This window comes from Corylus avellana, chromosome ca1 (genome assembly GCF_901000735.1).
Source record: "Corylus avellana chromosome ca1, CavTom2PMs-1.0".
Classification (NCBI taxonomy): Eukaryota; Viridiplantae; Streptophyta; class Magnoliopsida; order Fagales; family Betulaceae; genus Corylus; species Corylus avellana.
This window is the reverse complement of record NC_081541.1, coordinates 18,389,710-18,405,085: the sequence shown is the minus strand read 5'-3', so window position 1 is coordinate 18,405,085 and position 15,376 is coordinate 18,389,710. Positions and strand designations below refer to the sequence as shown.

General features: G+C 34.8%; 2 protein-coding genes across 2 annotated transcripts; both read right to left on the bottom strand.

Annotated features, from left to right (window-relative positions):
• Nucleotides 1–1,072: 1,072 nt before the first annotated feature.
• LOC132190749 (cell division cycle 20.2, cofactor of APC complex-like) lies at nucleotides 1,073–4,097 on the bottom strand. The gene is made up of 5 exons (XM_059605803.1): nucleotides 3,901–4,097; nucleotides 3,484–3,735; nucleotides 2,244–2,513; nucleotides 1,531–2,112; nucleotides 1,073–1,429 (listed from the first exon to the last, which is right to left on the bottom strand). The coding sequence occupies exons 1-5, from the start codon at nucleotides 4,006–4,008 to the stop codon at nucleotides 1,301–1,303; spliced, it is 1,341 nt and encodes a 446-aa protein (XP_059461786.1). The 5' UTR covers nucleotides 4,009–4,097; the 3' UTR covers nucleotides 1,073–1,300.
• A 7,013-nt stretch (nucleotides 4,098–11,110) lies between these two features.
• On the bottom strand, nucleotides 11,111–14,098 carry LOC132163169 (cell division cycle 20.2, cofactor of APC complex-like). The gene is made up of 5 exons (XM_059573359.1): nucleotides 13,903–14,098; nucleotides 13,488–13,739; nucleotides 12,247–12,516; nucleotides 11,565–12,146; nucleotides 11,111–11,463 (listed from the first exon to the last, which is right to left on the bottom strand). The coding sequence occupies exons 1-5, from the start codon at nucleotides 14,008–14,010 to the stop codon at nucleotides 11,335–11,337; spliced, it is 1,341 nt and encodes a 446-aa protein (XP_059429342.1). The 5' UTR covers nucleotides 14,011–14,098; the 3' UTR covers nucleotides 11,111–11,334.
• Nucleotides 14,099–15,376: the final 1,278 nt, after the last annotated feature.

Below are 15,376 nucleotides of genomic sequence, written 5' to 3'. Positions count from 1 at the left end.
AATAGAGAGACGGTTCCCGCCACAGGCCCACAGGCCCATTCGGTTTTAAATTCAAGTTGTTCTTTTTTTTCTTTTTCTTTTTTTTTGGTTTCATGATATAACCGAATAATGGAGATGATTTGATTTATGTTTTTTAATATCTTGTTTTTGGGTTGGTCAGATGTTATTTGAAGGAGGATTAAAAAATTTTAAAAGATTTTGAAATAGCCTGATGGACCGGGCTGATAATTTTTGATATGACCCGCAAACCTGACACAAGCTCGACACGAAATTAATGGATTAGAATTAAAGAATCTAACCTATTTAATTAAATGAATTAGGTTAGAGTTCACTAATATAGTCTTATACTCAAGCATCGACCCAACAAGTAACATAATGGCTAGCAATTTTTGACATGACTTACGAATTCGACCCATTTAATTAAATGAATCAGGTTAGTGTTGACATATATAATTTTATATTCATGCATTAAAAATAGTTGGCTGTTAAACTTAGACTCATGAGAATTTTAGGGGTTTTTTCACATGAAATAATGCCAAACATACAAAGGCGTGCTGATTGTTTTAGTAGGGTCGAATGTATTTAAACTTGTAGGATTGCAAGATTTTAGTGTTGAAAATATATAGGTGAAAATTGGATAATAAGGATATTTTGGTAATTTTCACTTACCAAGTAACCTAACAGTGATTTAGCATCTCTTTTTTGAACAATATGACAAGAATGCAGTATTTCAGTTTCTTATTTACATCTTATCTATCAGATAAAAATATATATATTAAAAAAAAAAAAACACACACACACACACACACAATAATTTCTTATTTCACATTGAGGGAATCATGAAAATTTCGGTGTTCTTATTTTTTATTACTTATCATAACTGTGGTCTTTTGCACAACAAATGAAAAATACTTGGATTTCCTAGACACAAGGTTTGTCTTACATAGCTTTAAACACCATATGAGTTCGATTGAAACACTATTTTGACGCATAAAATTGAAGATGATAGTTATAGAGACTATGCGAATTGGAAGAGATGTTACCACAAACTACATGACGAGAAAAATATAGACAGAATTTACATTTCAAAGAAATTAATACTTCAAAAATTGAATGAAGCAATGAATTAGTGAATACAAAATGCAAAAGAATTGACCCTATAAACTATACATCCGTGTGAGTGTGACTATAAATTTGTATCATCTATCTACTCTACTCTACGTATATTCATATTCATCGTGCTACTATTTTCTCTTCTTCAAAGCAAGTCAAAAACACTTTGACCACTTGCTAAGGATCTTCATCGGATGCAACTTGCTAGAGCAAACGGCTTTGTTGCAGGTTTCCTCACCCCTGGGGTCCCAAACACATTCCAAAGTACCAGAGCTTCATCCCCTGCCGCAGATGCCACTGTGCAACCATTAGGACTCTGAACATATATAATCCAAACCAAGTTAGAGATAATCCAAATCAACAACACAACAACAAACATTCTTTACATAAAAACCAATTACAAGGTAGACTTGGTACCTGTGCCATGTAAAGGACGCTGGAGTGATGTCCAGTGAGCTTTGCCAACTTCTTCATCGATGGGTATTTCCAAAGAGTGAGCTGATACTCATCATAACCATGAGAGCTGAGCAATTCTTCCTCATTCGTGTTCCATAGCAAAGCACACACCTCCGACCCCGTGTCAACTGAGTTCTCGCACGCTCCCGTGGAGGTGTCCCAGAATTTGATGCACTCATCACCCAAACCTCCACCAGAGACTAGTAAACTACTCTGGAATGGACACCAAGCAAGGGCCCTGACTGGAGCTGTGTGATCCTCAAGCTTGTGAAGCCATTGTCTTCGAGCACTAGAAGAGGCAAAAGACCTATCCCATATATAGACAAGATTATCACTCCCTCCACTAGCCAATCGCCGGCCGGAGTCCGACCATTTTAGTCCACAGACCTCCAGTTGGTGTCCCATGTAGGTTTTAACAGTGGGGGATTTCGCCCTAACATCCCTATTGATGATTTTACCATCCATTCCGCCTGATGTAAGGATGTGATTGTTCCAAGCCAACGAACCAACTCTTTGTGTGTGATCGTCTTTGAATGTTCTTATCTGCATTAACAAAAAAATAAAAAATAAATGATCAATTCTACATATTCTTTTTTTTTTTGATAAGTAAATTCTACATATTCAAAAGAAAACGAAGAACAATTAATTAGGTTTTTATTTTTTAAGGTGAGGACCTGTCTCTTAGCAAAAGAATCCCACAGCTGGACATGGGAATTATTTAAGCCAATGGCGATTTGGCGGCCATCAGGAGCCCAATTGACACTTGTTACAGGGCCGTCTTCATCATCAATTGTCACAAGTTCTGAGCTAGAACAATTAGATGCATCCCAGAGCCATACAGTGTTTCCAAGAGCAATGGCAAGGACATTGCTGCTACCCCAGTCTAATAAATTCAAGTGGAAGTCATCCACCATTTCAACCGCATCTAACATCCTCTCTGGTCTCTGTCCAATTAGATTAGAAAAGTTAGTACACAAGATGATTTGGAAAACACACAAGATTAAATCCTTCAAAATATTTATCCAATGTTCTAAAAAAAAGTTAACATCATAGCAATTTGGACAAGGTCGTACTCAAGCAAACAAAACGAAATCGACCCATTCCATCAACGGGAAAACCCATGCTTTATACATACACACAACCAAACATGGAATACAAATATTATGGCATAAACAAGAGCCATTGCCTCAGACCTATCAAAATATTTGGAAAGATTATACCTTTAGCTAGACCCTGAATCATAATAGGACAATTTAGGAGTTAAAAATTTGAAAAGTTCCCATTTCTCATTATAGAAATTCAGCTGAGCTCAAACAAAATGATATGGAAGTTCAGTAGAACTTTAATTGAATTTTTTTCGTGACTAAAAGGTTTAAATTAAAAACTCACATACTCCAAAGTCAACCAACAATTGGAAATTTAGAAAATGGGACCTGAAAATGAGCCATAGATTCACAAGACCCAAAAGAACAAAGCAAAAAGAAAACCAAAAGAGCAATACGTCTAGGTCTTATCAGGTACCCTATCTTTTAGATACATAGTTACCATGCAGACATACAACAAGTTAACAGTTTATTTATACAGAATTAATGTTGAGCAAGAAATTCATAACCAAAACAAGTATTTCTAGTTCTGATGGATGAAGCATACCAATGCAATACTTATTCATTTTGGCCTTGAAAACCAACCATAAATTCACAAGCACCACGATGAGAAGTACAGATACCCACAATAAAAAACAGAAAACAAAACCAAAAGAGCAAAGGCTTCCCTAATGAGTTAACTTTTCAAATGGCCTAATGTTAAAATATTTTTCATATTTGAAAATCCAAACCGTCCAATTCTTCCAAACACTATACTGTTTAACATATCAATTCAAGTCCAAATCTGAAGACCAGTTTTAAGCAATTATACCTGAGGAATGCGTCGCAAGGGCTTGGTAGGCGATGAAAGCAAGTCCTGCGGGAATGGGTCGACTGGTGTGGAGGACTTGTTCTTGAACGCCAATATCCTTCTGTTCATGTTGCAGGCCTCAGCAAGTTTGTCCCGATAGGCCTCTCTGGCGGGAGAGATGGCACCGTGGTTCTCTTTGCCTTTGCCTTTTCTCTTCCTCTGGGTGAGCATGTCAAAGTCCGTGGCCGACCGATTGGGGACGAACCTATCCAACTGTTGTCAAGAACAAAAAAAAATTGGATCAGAAACCCTAAACAAAAAAATGATTCAGAAACTAGAGCAAATGATCAGAATTTATGTGAAACCCTAATTTCAAAACGAAACCCTAATTTCAAAACAAAACCCAAAAAAAGAAAAAGAAAAATTCAAATTTCTTACGTTTTCCCGAGAATTAATTTTTTGATAGTATTGTTCCAGAGAATCCGTAGATCCTGCAGCAAGGATAACGGAACGGAGAGAGGAACCTCTAGATCTCGGCATCCACATCCCTTGGATCGCAGAGAGACACGGAGCGAGATTGGTTTGATCGCAGAGAGAGCATGAAACAGAGAGAGAGAGAGAGAGAGCGAGAAACAGAGAGAGAGAGTGTACAGTGAGTAGAGAAAATAGAGTGGTCAAAAGCGTTTATATAGGTATGGTTTGGAGGGAGGGATCGCCTGGACAGCCAACTGTAGTCTAGGCTCTTGTTCGACGCAATTTTTTACGCCGTTGGATCAAGTGGTTGCGTTAATTTTACGCTTCATTTTCAGCCGTCCATGCCAACTGTAGGCTGGGCTTTTGCACGACGCGCTTTCCATATGCTTGGCTTTTGTTCGACGCGATTTTGTACACCGTTGGATCGAGTTCCCGCTTCAATTTTCATTTTCAGCCGTCTACGCCCAGTACAGTGCTATTACTAACTTCAATATTTACGGTGGAAAAATAGCCAAATAGGACGCGCTTTCCATAGGCTCGAGTTTTGTTCGACGCATGAACTGTAGGTTGGGCTTTTTTTCGACGCGATTATCTGCGCTTCTTGATTGAATTCCCGCTTTAATTTTCATTTTCGGCTGTCCACGCCCACTACAGTGTTATTACTAACTTCAATCTTTGTTGTGGATAAATAGTAAATTTATTTTTGGGTTGAATAAGTTCGATCATACGAGGTTTAACCATTTTAATTTTTTCTATCTGAGTTTTAATTCGTATCTCAAATAGTAAACCGCTTGTTAATTAAAACAAAGTTAGCACTTCTGTCTAAAAAATTGATAGAAGTCCACATTATTCCAATAAAAAATTGACACGTGACAATGAGTAATATTAAAATTAAAAAAAAAAATTAATAACTAAAACACTAAAAAAATTATTTTTAAAAAAAAAATAGAAGAAGAAGAAAGGAGTGGCAGGAGACATCCCATGGCGAGTAAGGAGGTGGCCCTTGGGGTTGGCCGAAATCACCCCGAGGTCAAATGGGGGTGGCTCGGCCACCATAAGAACTATGTGGGTGGTTCGGCCACCATAGACCAGCCGTATGGGATGTCTGAAACCACTCTCAAGCCCTATGAAGGTGGCCGAGCCACCCCAAGGGCTTTGGGGGGTGGTTCGGCCACCCCCTTGCTGGCCATTGGGTGACTTGACCACTCATTGCTTCTTGTTTATTTATTTATTTATTTTACTTTTATTTTTTATTTTTTTAATTGTTTAGTTTTTTAGTTATTTAATATTTTTAAAATTTTTAATACTATTCATTGCCACATGTCATTTTTTTATTGAGCTGACATTGACTTCCATCAATTTTTTGGACAGGAGTGTTAACTCCATTTTAATAAATAAGCGGGACACCATTGTGACACAAATTGAAACTCAAGTAAGTTAAAATAAAGTCGTCAAGCCACGGGGGTCAAAAATATTTAACCAATTTTTTTTTAACAAAAGATTCTCACATTTATTAATGTTTTTATAATTTTGTAGGTTAAAAATCCAAAAAGAACATTCAGAATCTACTTGTAGTTTTTTTTAATCCTTATGGATATGTTTTTTAATAAATTTTGAGAGTGTATTTTTTTACTGATTTACTGATTAGTAAATCAGTAAATCAGTAAAAAATTGTTAAAATAAAAATTGTTATGACTTTTACTGATTTATGCATGGAAGTGCATTTGATCAGCGTCCTTTTAATGACAACTTTTTTTATTTTTTTGAAACTTCACTAAAGATCCTCAAACTTTCACCCGTTTTGAAATATCCCCTGAACTTCAAAATTTCTTAATTTAGTTCCCTGAACTTTCAATTGCTTTCAATTTGAACCCATCCGTCAGATTTTAAAAGTCACATGACGTTTATACCCCTGACTTTTGTATAAAATTCCAACTTCTAAATCGTTTTTTTATTTAAAAAAAAAAAAACAAAAATCAGGGATATTTTGGTATTTTTTTGAATTTTTAACGGCTAAAATTAACGGAATGGTCCAAATTGAGAGCAATTGAAAGTTCAGGAGACTAAATTGAGAGATTTTGAAGTTCAGAGGGATATTTCAAAACGGGTAAAAATTTGGAAATCGTTAGTGAAGTTTTCCTTTTTTTTTTTTTTTTTTCTTTCTTTCTTTCTACTTTTGCAGGTGTTGCTCCTCCTTTAAAGGCCGTATGGGGCTTCACTCTCTCTTTCTCTAAATTAGTATTTTATTGACTTGGTTATCATAGTGCCTCTGGTCGTCGAACCAACGGCCTTGTAATGATCACTTCATTATTTTGTAAGGAAACTCCGTCCTAAAAGGCAATTTAAGGCCACAGTTGAATTTTTATATTAACCTGATATAATAATAAATAAAAACTCATTTATGTTTTAAATTGATTGTTAATATATTTATTTTAAAAACAAACAAAATAAAGACAATTAGACAAACAAACACTACCTCTGAATTCCTGTGGTGTTATATGTGTGTACAGTAAATTTTTTTTAAAAATAGGGTAAAATCCATTTAATCCTCTTAAACTACCACCTCAATGATAATCTACTCTCAAACTATCAATTGAGACAATTTACCTCCCAAACTACCAAAACAAAGACAATGTACCCAAAATTTTTAAAAAATGACGAAATTACCCTTACTAAAATAAAAATAAAAATACTAATTTTTAATTTTTAATTTTTTTTTTCAAAATTTTAAGGGTATTTTTGTCTTATTAAAAATTCTATAGGGGTAATTTTGTCATTTTGCTAGCTTTGGAAGGTACATTGTCATTGTTTTGATAGTTTGGGGGATAAATTGTCGTAATTGATAGTTTATGGGGTAAATTGTTATTGGGGTAGTAGTTTGAGAGGGTTAAGTGAATTTTGCCAAAAAAAAAAATATTATAAATGCAATGTAAAATACAATTACCCATTATATCTACTACCCAAAAAGTCATAACCATGGAACAAGTAATGTTGGATTATTCAAAAGAAAAGAATACAAAAAAAAAATGAAAGAATAAATCCCAGTTGCCAACGTTACAATTTAGTGTAAAAACTCTTACAATATCTTAAAAAAAGAACAAGAAAAAGAAAATTAGTGCATTCACCCGTGCCTAGAAAATATTTATACAAATTTATTTTAAATTAATTTTTTACTTTTAAAAAGTTTTTCTTTACGCTCACCGTTTGTTTTGGCATAAAATATTTTTTGAAAAATAATTTTTATATTTCTCAGTATTTGGTGCAACAAAAAATAATAGTCAAATGAAAAATATTTTCTCTTTGACCAAAAAAACTTCTTTAGTTTTCAGACAATAATTTTCATTTTTAAATTTCGTAAACCATTTTTTGAGTTTGAGTTTTTCCTTCTCAAACCGCCAAACTACCATGGAACCACAGCTAGACCACCATTAGACCACCCCTAGGCCACCATTGAACCACCCTCGGGCCACCACCATTGGGCCTCTGTCGGACCTCCACTAGACCACAGTCGAGCCACCACTAGTCCTTCACCTGACCATAGTCGGGGCATTATCGAACCATCGCCAAGCCATCCTTGAGCACGCCAGATCACTATCAAACCACCCCTAGAATTCAAATTTTTAGGTTAATTTGTTTAATTTTTTTACGTTAATATTTTTATGTTGTGGAAAAAAAATTAGTTTTTATATGTTAATATGATTGAATAAAAATATATATATAAAAAAAATATTTATGATTTTCAGGACACACTAAACACCGAAAAATGTGTTGGGCAGAAAAAATATTTTCCTAAAAAATGATTTCCTTGAAAACATTTTATGACGAAAAATATTTTACGTCAAAACAAACCGAACATTAATTTTGTTCTCGCAAACCTGAACTTTCAGTTCCGTCCCTGTTCACTAGTCTTAAGCTCCTAGTAGAGACCGAATTAATTGTTTAGGCAAAACCTAAAACTAAAAAGCAAAGATTTTATAATTAATTGGTGAAATGGCTAGTGTCGATATAGCAAAATACCATAGTAGATCATTCAATAGCTTTTTAAAGATAATTTGTGTACCTTAGGCATCAATTTAAACCTCAAGGATCAATTTAATAATTTTACCTAAAAATCATGGCCACCCTCCCTCCCTCTCTTTAAACTAGGAAGGTGTTGACAATATCGAGCTTAAAATCCAGTTTAGGCAAAGGGAATATTGGATGTTTCGTAATCTAGTTATGTTCTCTTGCTGTTGTGGAAATAACATTATTGGACTGATTTGAGCCTGTGTTGGTTAGCCCCCTTGAGGAACCCTCGATGGATCAGTTGCCCTCCATTCCTTCAGTCGACCAAATTCCTCATTCAGCTATTAAGAATTGAAAATTTTATAGTTTGGTCTTGATAACATTAATATTAATAGTTCATTCAAGAACTACAAATCAATATGGGAGTAAATTATTTGAACAAAATCAAAATTCCAAAACTATGCTACATTGCTTGATGTAGGTTGAAGAACAAGATTGCTTGCATTGAAAGATTAGTTGGGTATTAACAACTTAACGTGTGTAACAAGTCCTGCCTTGTCATTTCATAGTCCCAAAATGAGTCAATTGGATGGATTTATTTATGAGTGTGAGAAATGAATTTAGGGCTATGTTTGGCAATGGCAAAAAAATAACATCGTACTATTTATCTAAAATTCAACATCAAACATTATTACTTTTTTACATCCCATCAATCATATTTTAATAATATTCAAATAAATAAAAAAAATCACTACAAAGCGACATTTTTTTTTTCTTCACTTTTTCATACGGACCATTTTTACATTTTCTCACGTCAATTAAATTTTGTTACAAGAAAAAGGCCAACCAAAGGCAAAAGGCCAAAAGCCAATACCAAACAAAACCTAGAGTACTGGGACTAATTTTCTTCATTGAGAAATTGTTAGAACAAAAACAAGAAGATTAAGAGTAAAATTGTGATTCATATTAAAATTTTGAGTGTTCTTTGTGTCACACCTAAAGGTTTAATTTTTGGATCGAGTTTATTGGTTTAATTTTGGTATCGAATTTATTCGAACGGAGTTCAAGTCTGTCCGCAAGTGATTATGCCGTTCATTTTTTTTTTTTACATGTTCACACAAGAGTAAAGGGAGGTGAATTCGAACTAGTGATCTTTGCTTCATTAAGCGTGGTCTACAACCGATTGAGCTATCCTTTGAAAATGCCGTTCATTTTCTTTATATGAAGAAAGTGAATATTAGAGTATTTCTTTGGTAAAACATAAATACAGAAGAAAATAATTTTATTGGGTCCTACCATTTTGTGCCATCCAATAAAAGGTTCACACCTCATCTTAAAAAGAAAATTACCAAATGCACCCAACCAGATCTCACCCCTAAAATCCCTCATCTACTACAAAATCAATCATAGAAAAACAGGGGTTCACCACCACCAACACTCCCAGGTAAGAATCTCCCTCTCTCTCTCTCTCTCTCTCTCTGTCTTCGGTTTCTCTCACTTCCGCTCGCTCTCTCCTATTTTCTCTCTCTATGCCTTTCTGTATTTCTTTGAGGAAAGTCGTAGATTAATGCATCTTTTATGTTTCTTTGAACTCTCCAACTCTTTTTGGGAAAAAAAAAAAGTAGCTAAACCTAATATACTTTTGAAAGCAAGCCGATTTGAAATGGATGCAACAGGACATCAAATCTCAGAATTGTTCATTTGTCCACTGTTTGGTTTTGAAGAATATGAGCAATTTTACCAATTTTCATCTTCGTTTCATCTGCCCTGAGATTGTTTGTCAAGAATGTGAGCAATTTTTATTTTTGCTAATTTCGGCTCAGATGCTAGGTGCAATTGGAATTTTTATAAGCCCAAGTGTTAGTCACTCATTGGTTTGTAACTGGTGGTGATGTTATATATGAGATGCAAAACAAATTGAAGTTACTGAAACTGATCCATTATGAAGAGTTCATATAGGGATAAATAGTATAAGGTATATCTTCTGTTCTGGAAAGCAGTGCATGGATATAGGTTGAACAGCCAAAGGTCGAGCAGCAACGGGAGACATTGAGATTTCAATCAGGCAATTTGCTTCTAGCCATTCTATAAATAAATGAATTATTTTCCATCCTGATTTATTAGAAAATAAACTTTAATGGGGATAATTATTTTAAACAATCAATGAAAATGGAGGTAATTGATTAACCAATCATGATTTTTCATGACCCATAAATATTAAATAGAGATACAGCCCCGCCACAGGTCCATCCGGTTTTAAGTTCAAGTTGTTCTTTTTTCTTTTTTGGTTTCATGCTATAAACGAATAATGGAGATGATTTGATTTATGTTTTTTAATATCTTGTTTTTGGGTTGGTCAAACGTTATTTGAAGGAGGATTTAATTTTTTTTTAAAAGATTTTGAAATAGCCTCACGGACCGGACTGGCAATTTTTGATATGACCTGCAAACCGAACACGAATTCGACACGAAATTAAAGGTTAGAGTCTGTTTAATTAAAAAAATTAGGTTATAGTTTACTAATATAGTCTTACTCATGCTAACCCGAAACAAATCCAATAAAAAATTAGATGATTAGGGTTGAGGGGTAATTAAATGGGTCAGGTTAGTGTTGACTTATATAATCTTATACTCATGCATTAACACGACCCGAAACTAACACATGAACACGAATTGCCACCCTTACCACTGGTAGTTGGTTGTTAAAAAAATAATTGGAAAATTTTGGAAGCAAAGGGCTTGGTGATTGTCTTTTCACGTGAAATAATGCCGGATGTATTTATACTTGTAGGATTGCATGAATTTAGTTTTAAAAATACACAGGTGAAAATTGGATAATAAGGATATTTTGGTAATTTTAACTTGCCTAGTATCCTCTTTTTTGAACAATATGATATAAATGCAGTATTTCAGTTTCATATTTATATCTTATCTACCAGATATAAAAAAAAATATATTAAAAAAAAAACACATACCATAATTCCTTATTTTACATCGAGAGATTCATGAAAATTTCAGTGTTCTTATTTTTTACACAACAAATGAAAAATACTTTGAATTTCCTAGACGAAACACCATTTTGACGCATAAAAAAGAAGAGTGATAGTTATAGAGACTATGGGAATTGGAAGAGATGTTCACACAAGCTACATGATGAGAAATAGACAGAATTTACATTTCAAAGAAATTAATACTTCAAAATTTGAATGAAGCAATGAATTAGTGAATACAAAAGGCAAAAGAATTGACCCTATAAACTATACATCCGTGTGAGTGTGACTATAAATTTGTATCATCTATCTACTCTACTCTACGTATATTCATATTCATCGTGCTACTATTTTCTCTTCTTCCAAGCAAGTCAAAAACACTTTGACCACTTGCTAAGGATCTTCATCGGATGCAACTTGCCAGAGCAAACGGCTTTGTTGCAGGTTTCCTCACCCCTGGGGTCCCAAACACATTCCAAAGTACCAGGGCCTCATCCCCTGCCGCAGATGCCACTGTGCAACCATTAGGACTCTGAACATATATAATCCAAACAAAGTTAGAAATAATCCAAATCAACAACACAACAACAAACATTCTTTACATAAAAACCAATTACAAGGTAGACTTGGTACCTGTGCCATGTAAAGGACGCTGGAGTGATGTCCAGTGAGCTTTGCCAACTTCTTCATCGATGGGTATTTCCAAAGAGTGAGCTGATACTCATCATAACCATGAGAGCTGAGTAATTCTTCCTCATTCGTGTTCCATAGCAAAGCACACACCTCCGACCCCGTGTCAACTGAGTTCTCGCACGCTCCCGTGGAGGTGTCCCAGAATTTGATGCACTCATCACCCAAACCTCCACCAGAGACTAGTAAACTACTCTGGAATGGACACCAAGCAAGGGCCCTGACTGGAGCTGTGTGATCCTCAAGCTTGTGAAGCCATTGTCTTCGAGCACTAGAAGAGGCCAAAGACCTATCCCATATATAGACAAGATTATCACTCCCTCCACTAGCCAATCGCCGGCCTGAGTCTGACCATTTTAGTCCACAGACCTCCAGTTGGTGTCCCATGTAGGTTTTGACAGTGGGGGATTTCGCCCTCACATCCCTGTTGATGATTTTACCATCCATTCCCCCTGATGTAAGGATGTGATTGTTCCAAGCCAACGAACCAACTCTTTGTGTGTGATCGTCTTTGAATTTTCTTATCTGCATTAACAAAAAAATAAAAAATAAATGATCAATTCTATATATTCTCAAAAGAAAACGAAGAACAATTAATTAGGTTTTTATTTTTTAAGGTGAGGACCTGTCTCTTAGCAAAAGAATCCCACAGCTGGACATGGGAATTATTTAAGCCGATGGCGATTTGGCGGCCATCAGGAGCCCAATTGACACTTGTTACAGGGCCGTCTTCATCATCAATTGTCACAAGTTCTGAGTTAGAACAATTAGATGCATCCCAGAGCCATACAGTGTTTGCAAGAGCAATGGCAAGGACATTGGTGCTACCCCAGTCTAATAAATTCAAGTTGAAGTCATCCACCATTTCAACCGCATCTAACATCCTCTCCGGTCTCTGTCCAATTAGATTGGAAAAGTTAGTACACAAGATGATTTGGAAAACACACAAGATTAAATCCTTCAAAATATTTATCCAATGTTCTAAAAAAAAGTTAACATCATAGCAATTTGAACAAGGTCGTACTCAAGCAAACAAAACGAAATTGACCCATTCCATCAACGGGAAAACCCATGCTTTATAGGTACACACAACCAAACATGGAATACAAATATTATGGCATAAACAAGAGCCATTGCCTCAGACCTATCAAAATATTTGGAAAGATTATATCATTAGCTAGACCCTGAATCATAATAGGACAATTTAGGAGGTAAAAATTTGAAAAGTTCCCATTGCTCATTATAGAAATTCAGCTGAGCTCAAACGAAATGATATGGAAGTTCAGTAGAACTTTAATTGAATTTTTTTCGTGACTAAAAGGTTTAAATTAAAAACTCACATACTCCAAAGTCAACCAACAAGTGGAAATTTTAGAAAATGGGACCTAAAAATGAGTCATAGATTCACAAGATCCAAAAGAACAAAGCAAAAAGAAAACCTAAAGGGCAATAAGTCTAGGTCTTATCAGGTACCCATCTTTTAGATACATAGTTACCATGCAGACATACAACAAGTTAACAGTTTATTTATACAGAATTAATGTTGAGCAGGAAATTCATAACCAAAACAAGTATTTCTAGTTCTGATGGATGAAGCATACCAATGCAATACTTATTCATTTTGGCCTTGAAAACCAACCATAAATTCACAAGCACCACGATGAGGAAGTACAGATACCCACAATAAAAAACAGAAAACAAAACCAAAAGAGCAAAGGCTTCCCTAATGAGTTAACTTTTCAAATGGCCTAATGTTGAAATATTTTTCATATTTGAAAATCCAAACCGTCCAATTCTTCCAAACACTATACTGTTTAACACATCAATTCAAGTCCAAATCTGAAGACCAGTTTTAAGCAATTATACCTGAGGAATGCGTCGCAAGGGCTTGGTAGGCGATGAAAGCAAGTCCTGCGGGAATGGGTCGACTGGTGTGGAGGACTTGTTCTTGAACGCCAATATCCTTCTGTTCATGTTGCAGGCCTCAGCAAGTTTGTCCCGATAGGCCTCTCTGGCGGGAGAGATGGCACCGTGGTTCTCTTTGCCTTTGCCTTTTCTCTTCCTCTGGGTGAGCATGTCAAAGTCCGTGGCCGACCGATTGGGGACGAACCTATCCAACTGTTGTCAATAACAAAAAAAATTGGATCAGAAACCCTAAACAAAAACATGATTCAGAAACTAGAGCAAATGATCAGAATTTATGTGAAACCCTAATTTCAAAACGAAACCCTAATTTCAAAACAAAACCCAAAAAAAGAAAAGAAAAATTCAAATTTCTTACGTTTTCCCGAGAATTAATTTTTTGAAAGTATTGTTCCAGAGAATCCGTAGATCCTGCAGCAAGGATAACGGAACGGAGAGAGGAACCTCTAGATCTCGGCATCCACATCCCTTGGATCGCAGAGAGACACGGAGCGAGATTGGTTTGATCGCAGAGAGAGCAAGAAACAGAAAGAGAGCGAGAAACAGAGAGAGAGAGACAAACAGAGAGCGAGTGTACAGTGAGTAGAGAAAATAGAGTGGTAAAAAGTGTTTATATAGGTATGGTTTGGAGGGAGGGATCGCCTGGACGGCCAACTGTAGTCTAACCTCTTGTTCAACGCAATTTTACGCCGTTGGATCAAGTGGTTGCTTTAATTTTTCGCTTCATTTTCAGCCGTCCATGCCAACTGTAGGCTCGGCTTTTGCTCAACGCACTTTCTGTAGGTTCGGGTTTTGTTCGACGCGATTTTCTGCACCATTGGATCGAGTTCCCACTTTAATTTTCATTTTCAGCCGTTTACGCCCACTACAGTGCTATTACTAACTTCAATCTTTTACCGTAGAAAAAATTAATTTTGTGCTGATATAGACTTCGTTCAATTTTTTGAACGAGAGTGGTAACTCCGTTTTAATCAATAAGCCGAGTATTATTGTGATATTAATTGAAATTCAGGTGGGTCAAAATAAAGTCGTTAAGTCATAGGGGTCAAAAATATTTAATCATTTTTTTTTTTTGAAAAAATGCAAAATTAGTCATTGTGGTTTACTTGATTTACAATTAACTCTTTGTAATATCAAAATAAACTCAAAGATCCTTAAGGTATGCCAAAAAAATAATTTAGTCCCTATAATCAAAGTTCGTTTACTGACTTAACAGATTATGATAACATGAAACGCTAAAACTAATAAAATTTTGATACTTGTCATATTTAAATCAGTGTCACACTAACTGAATCTGTTAAATTAGTGGACGAAATTTGACTGTAAGAACTGAATTTTTTTTTTAGCATACTTCGGGGACCTTTAAATTCATTTTGATACCATACTGAGTTAATTGTAAATCAGGTAAACTACGATAACTAATTTTTCATTTTTCCCTTTTTTTTTTTTTTTTTTAACAAAAGATTCTTACATTGATTAATGTTTTTATAATTTTTTTTTTGGTTCATTTTTCTATATTAATTTCTTATAGTAGGCAAAAATTATATATATATATATATATATATATATAGACTACTAGTCAAATGTTATATATATATATAAATCCTTACTTGATATTTTGGAAACGACTTCATGTGTTTTTCAATAAATTAATTTAGTGCATGTAAAAACTAAATTCATAAAACATCCAAAGCTCACAACAGGTATTTCTTTTCTAATTATGCAAATCACTTAACTACTCTTTTTGGGACTTATCGTCTAATTTTGTAGTTTTGTTAATCCCTATGGATTTGTTTTTTAATAAATTTTGACAGTTTTTTTTTTTTTTTTTT

Bases quoted from the DNA above. Each gene is read 5' to 3' on its own strand.
- LOC132190749 (XM_059605803.1), bottom strand. From the start codon at position 4,008: ATGTGGATGCCGAGATCTAGAGGTTCCTCTCTCCGTTCCGTTATCCTT. The intron at 3,736-3,900 runs GTAAGAAATTTG...TCTTGACAACAG, and splicing joins AAATTAATTCTCGGGAAAAC to TTGGATAGGTTCGTCCCCAA. The intron at 2,514-3,483 runs GTATAATTGCTT...CTAATTGGACAG, and splicing joins CCTTGCGACGCATTCCTCAG to AGACCAGAGAGGATGTTAGA.
- LOC132163169 (XM_059573359.1), bottom strand. From the start codon at position 14,010: ATGTGGATGCCGAGATCTAGAGGTTCCTCTCTCCGTTCCGTTATCCTT. The intron at 12,517-13,487 runs GTATAATTGCTT...CTAATTGGACAG, and splicing joins CCTTGCGACGCATTCCTCAG to AGACCGGAGAGGATGTTAGA. The intron at 12,147-12,246 runs GTCCTCACCTTA...TTGTTAATGCAG, and splicing joins ATTCTTTTGCTAAGAGACAG to ATAAGAAAATTCAAAGACGA.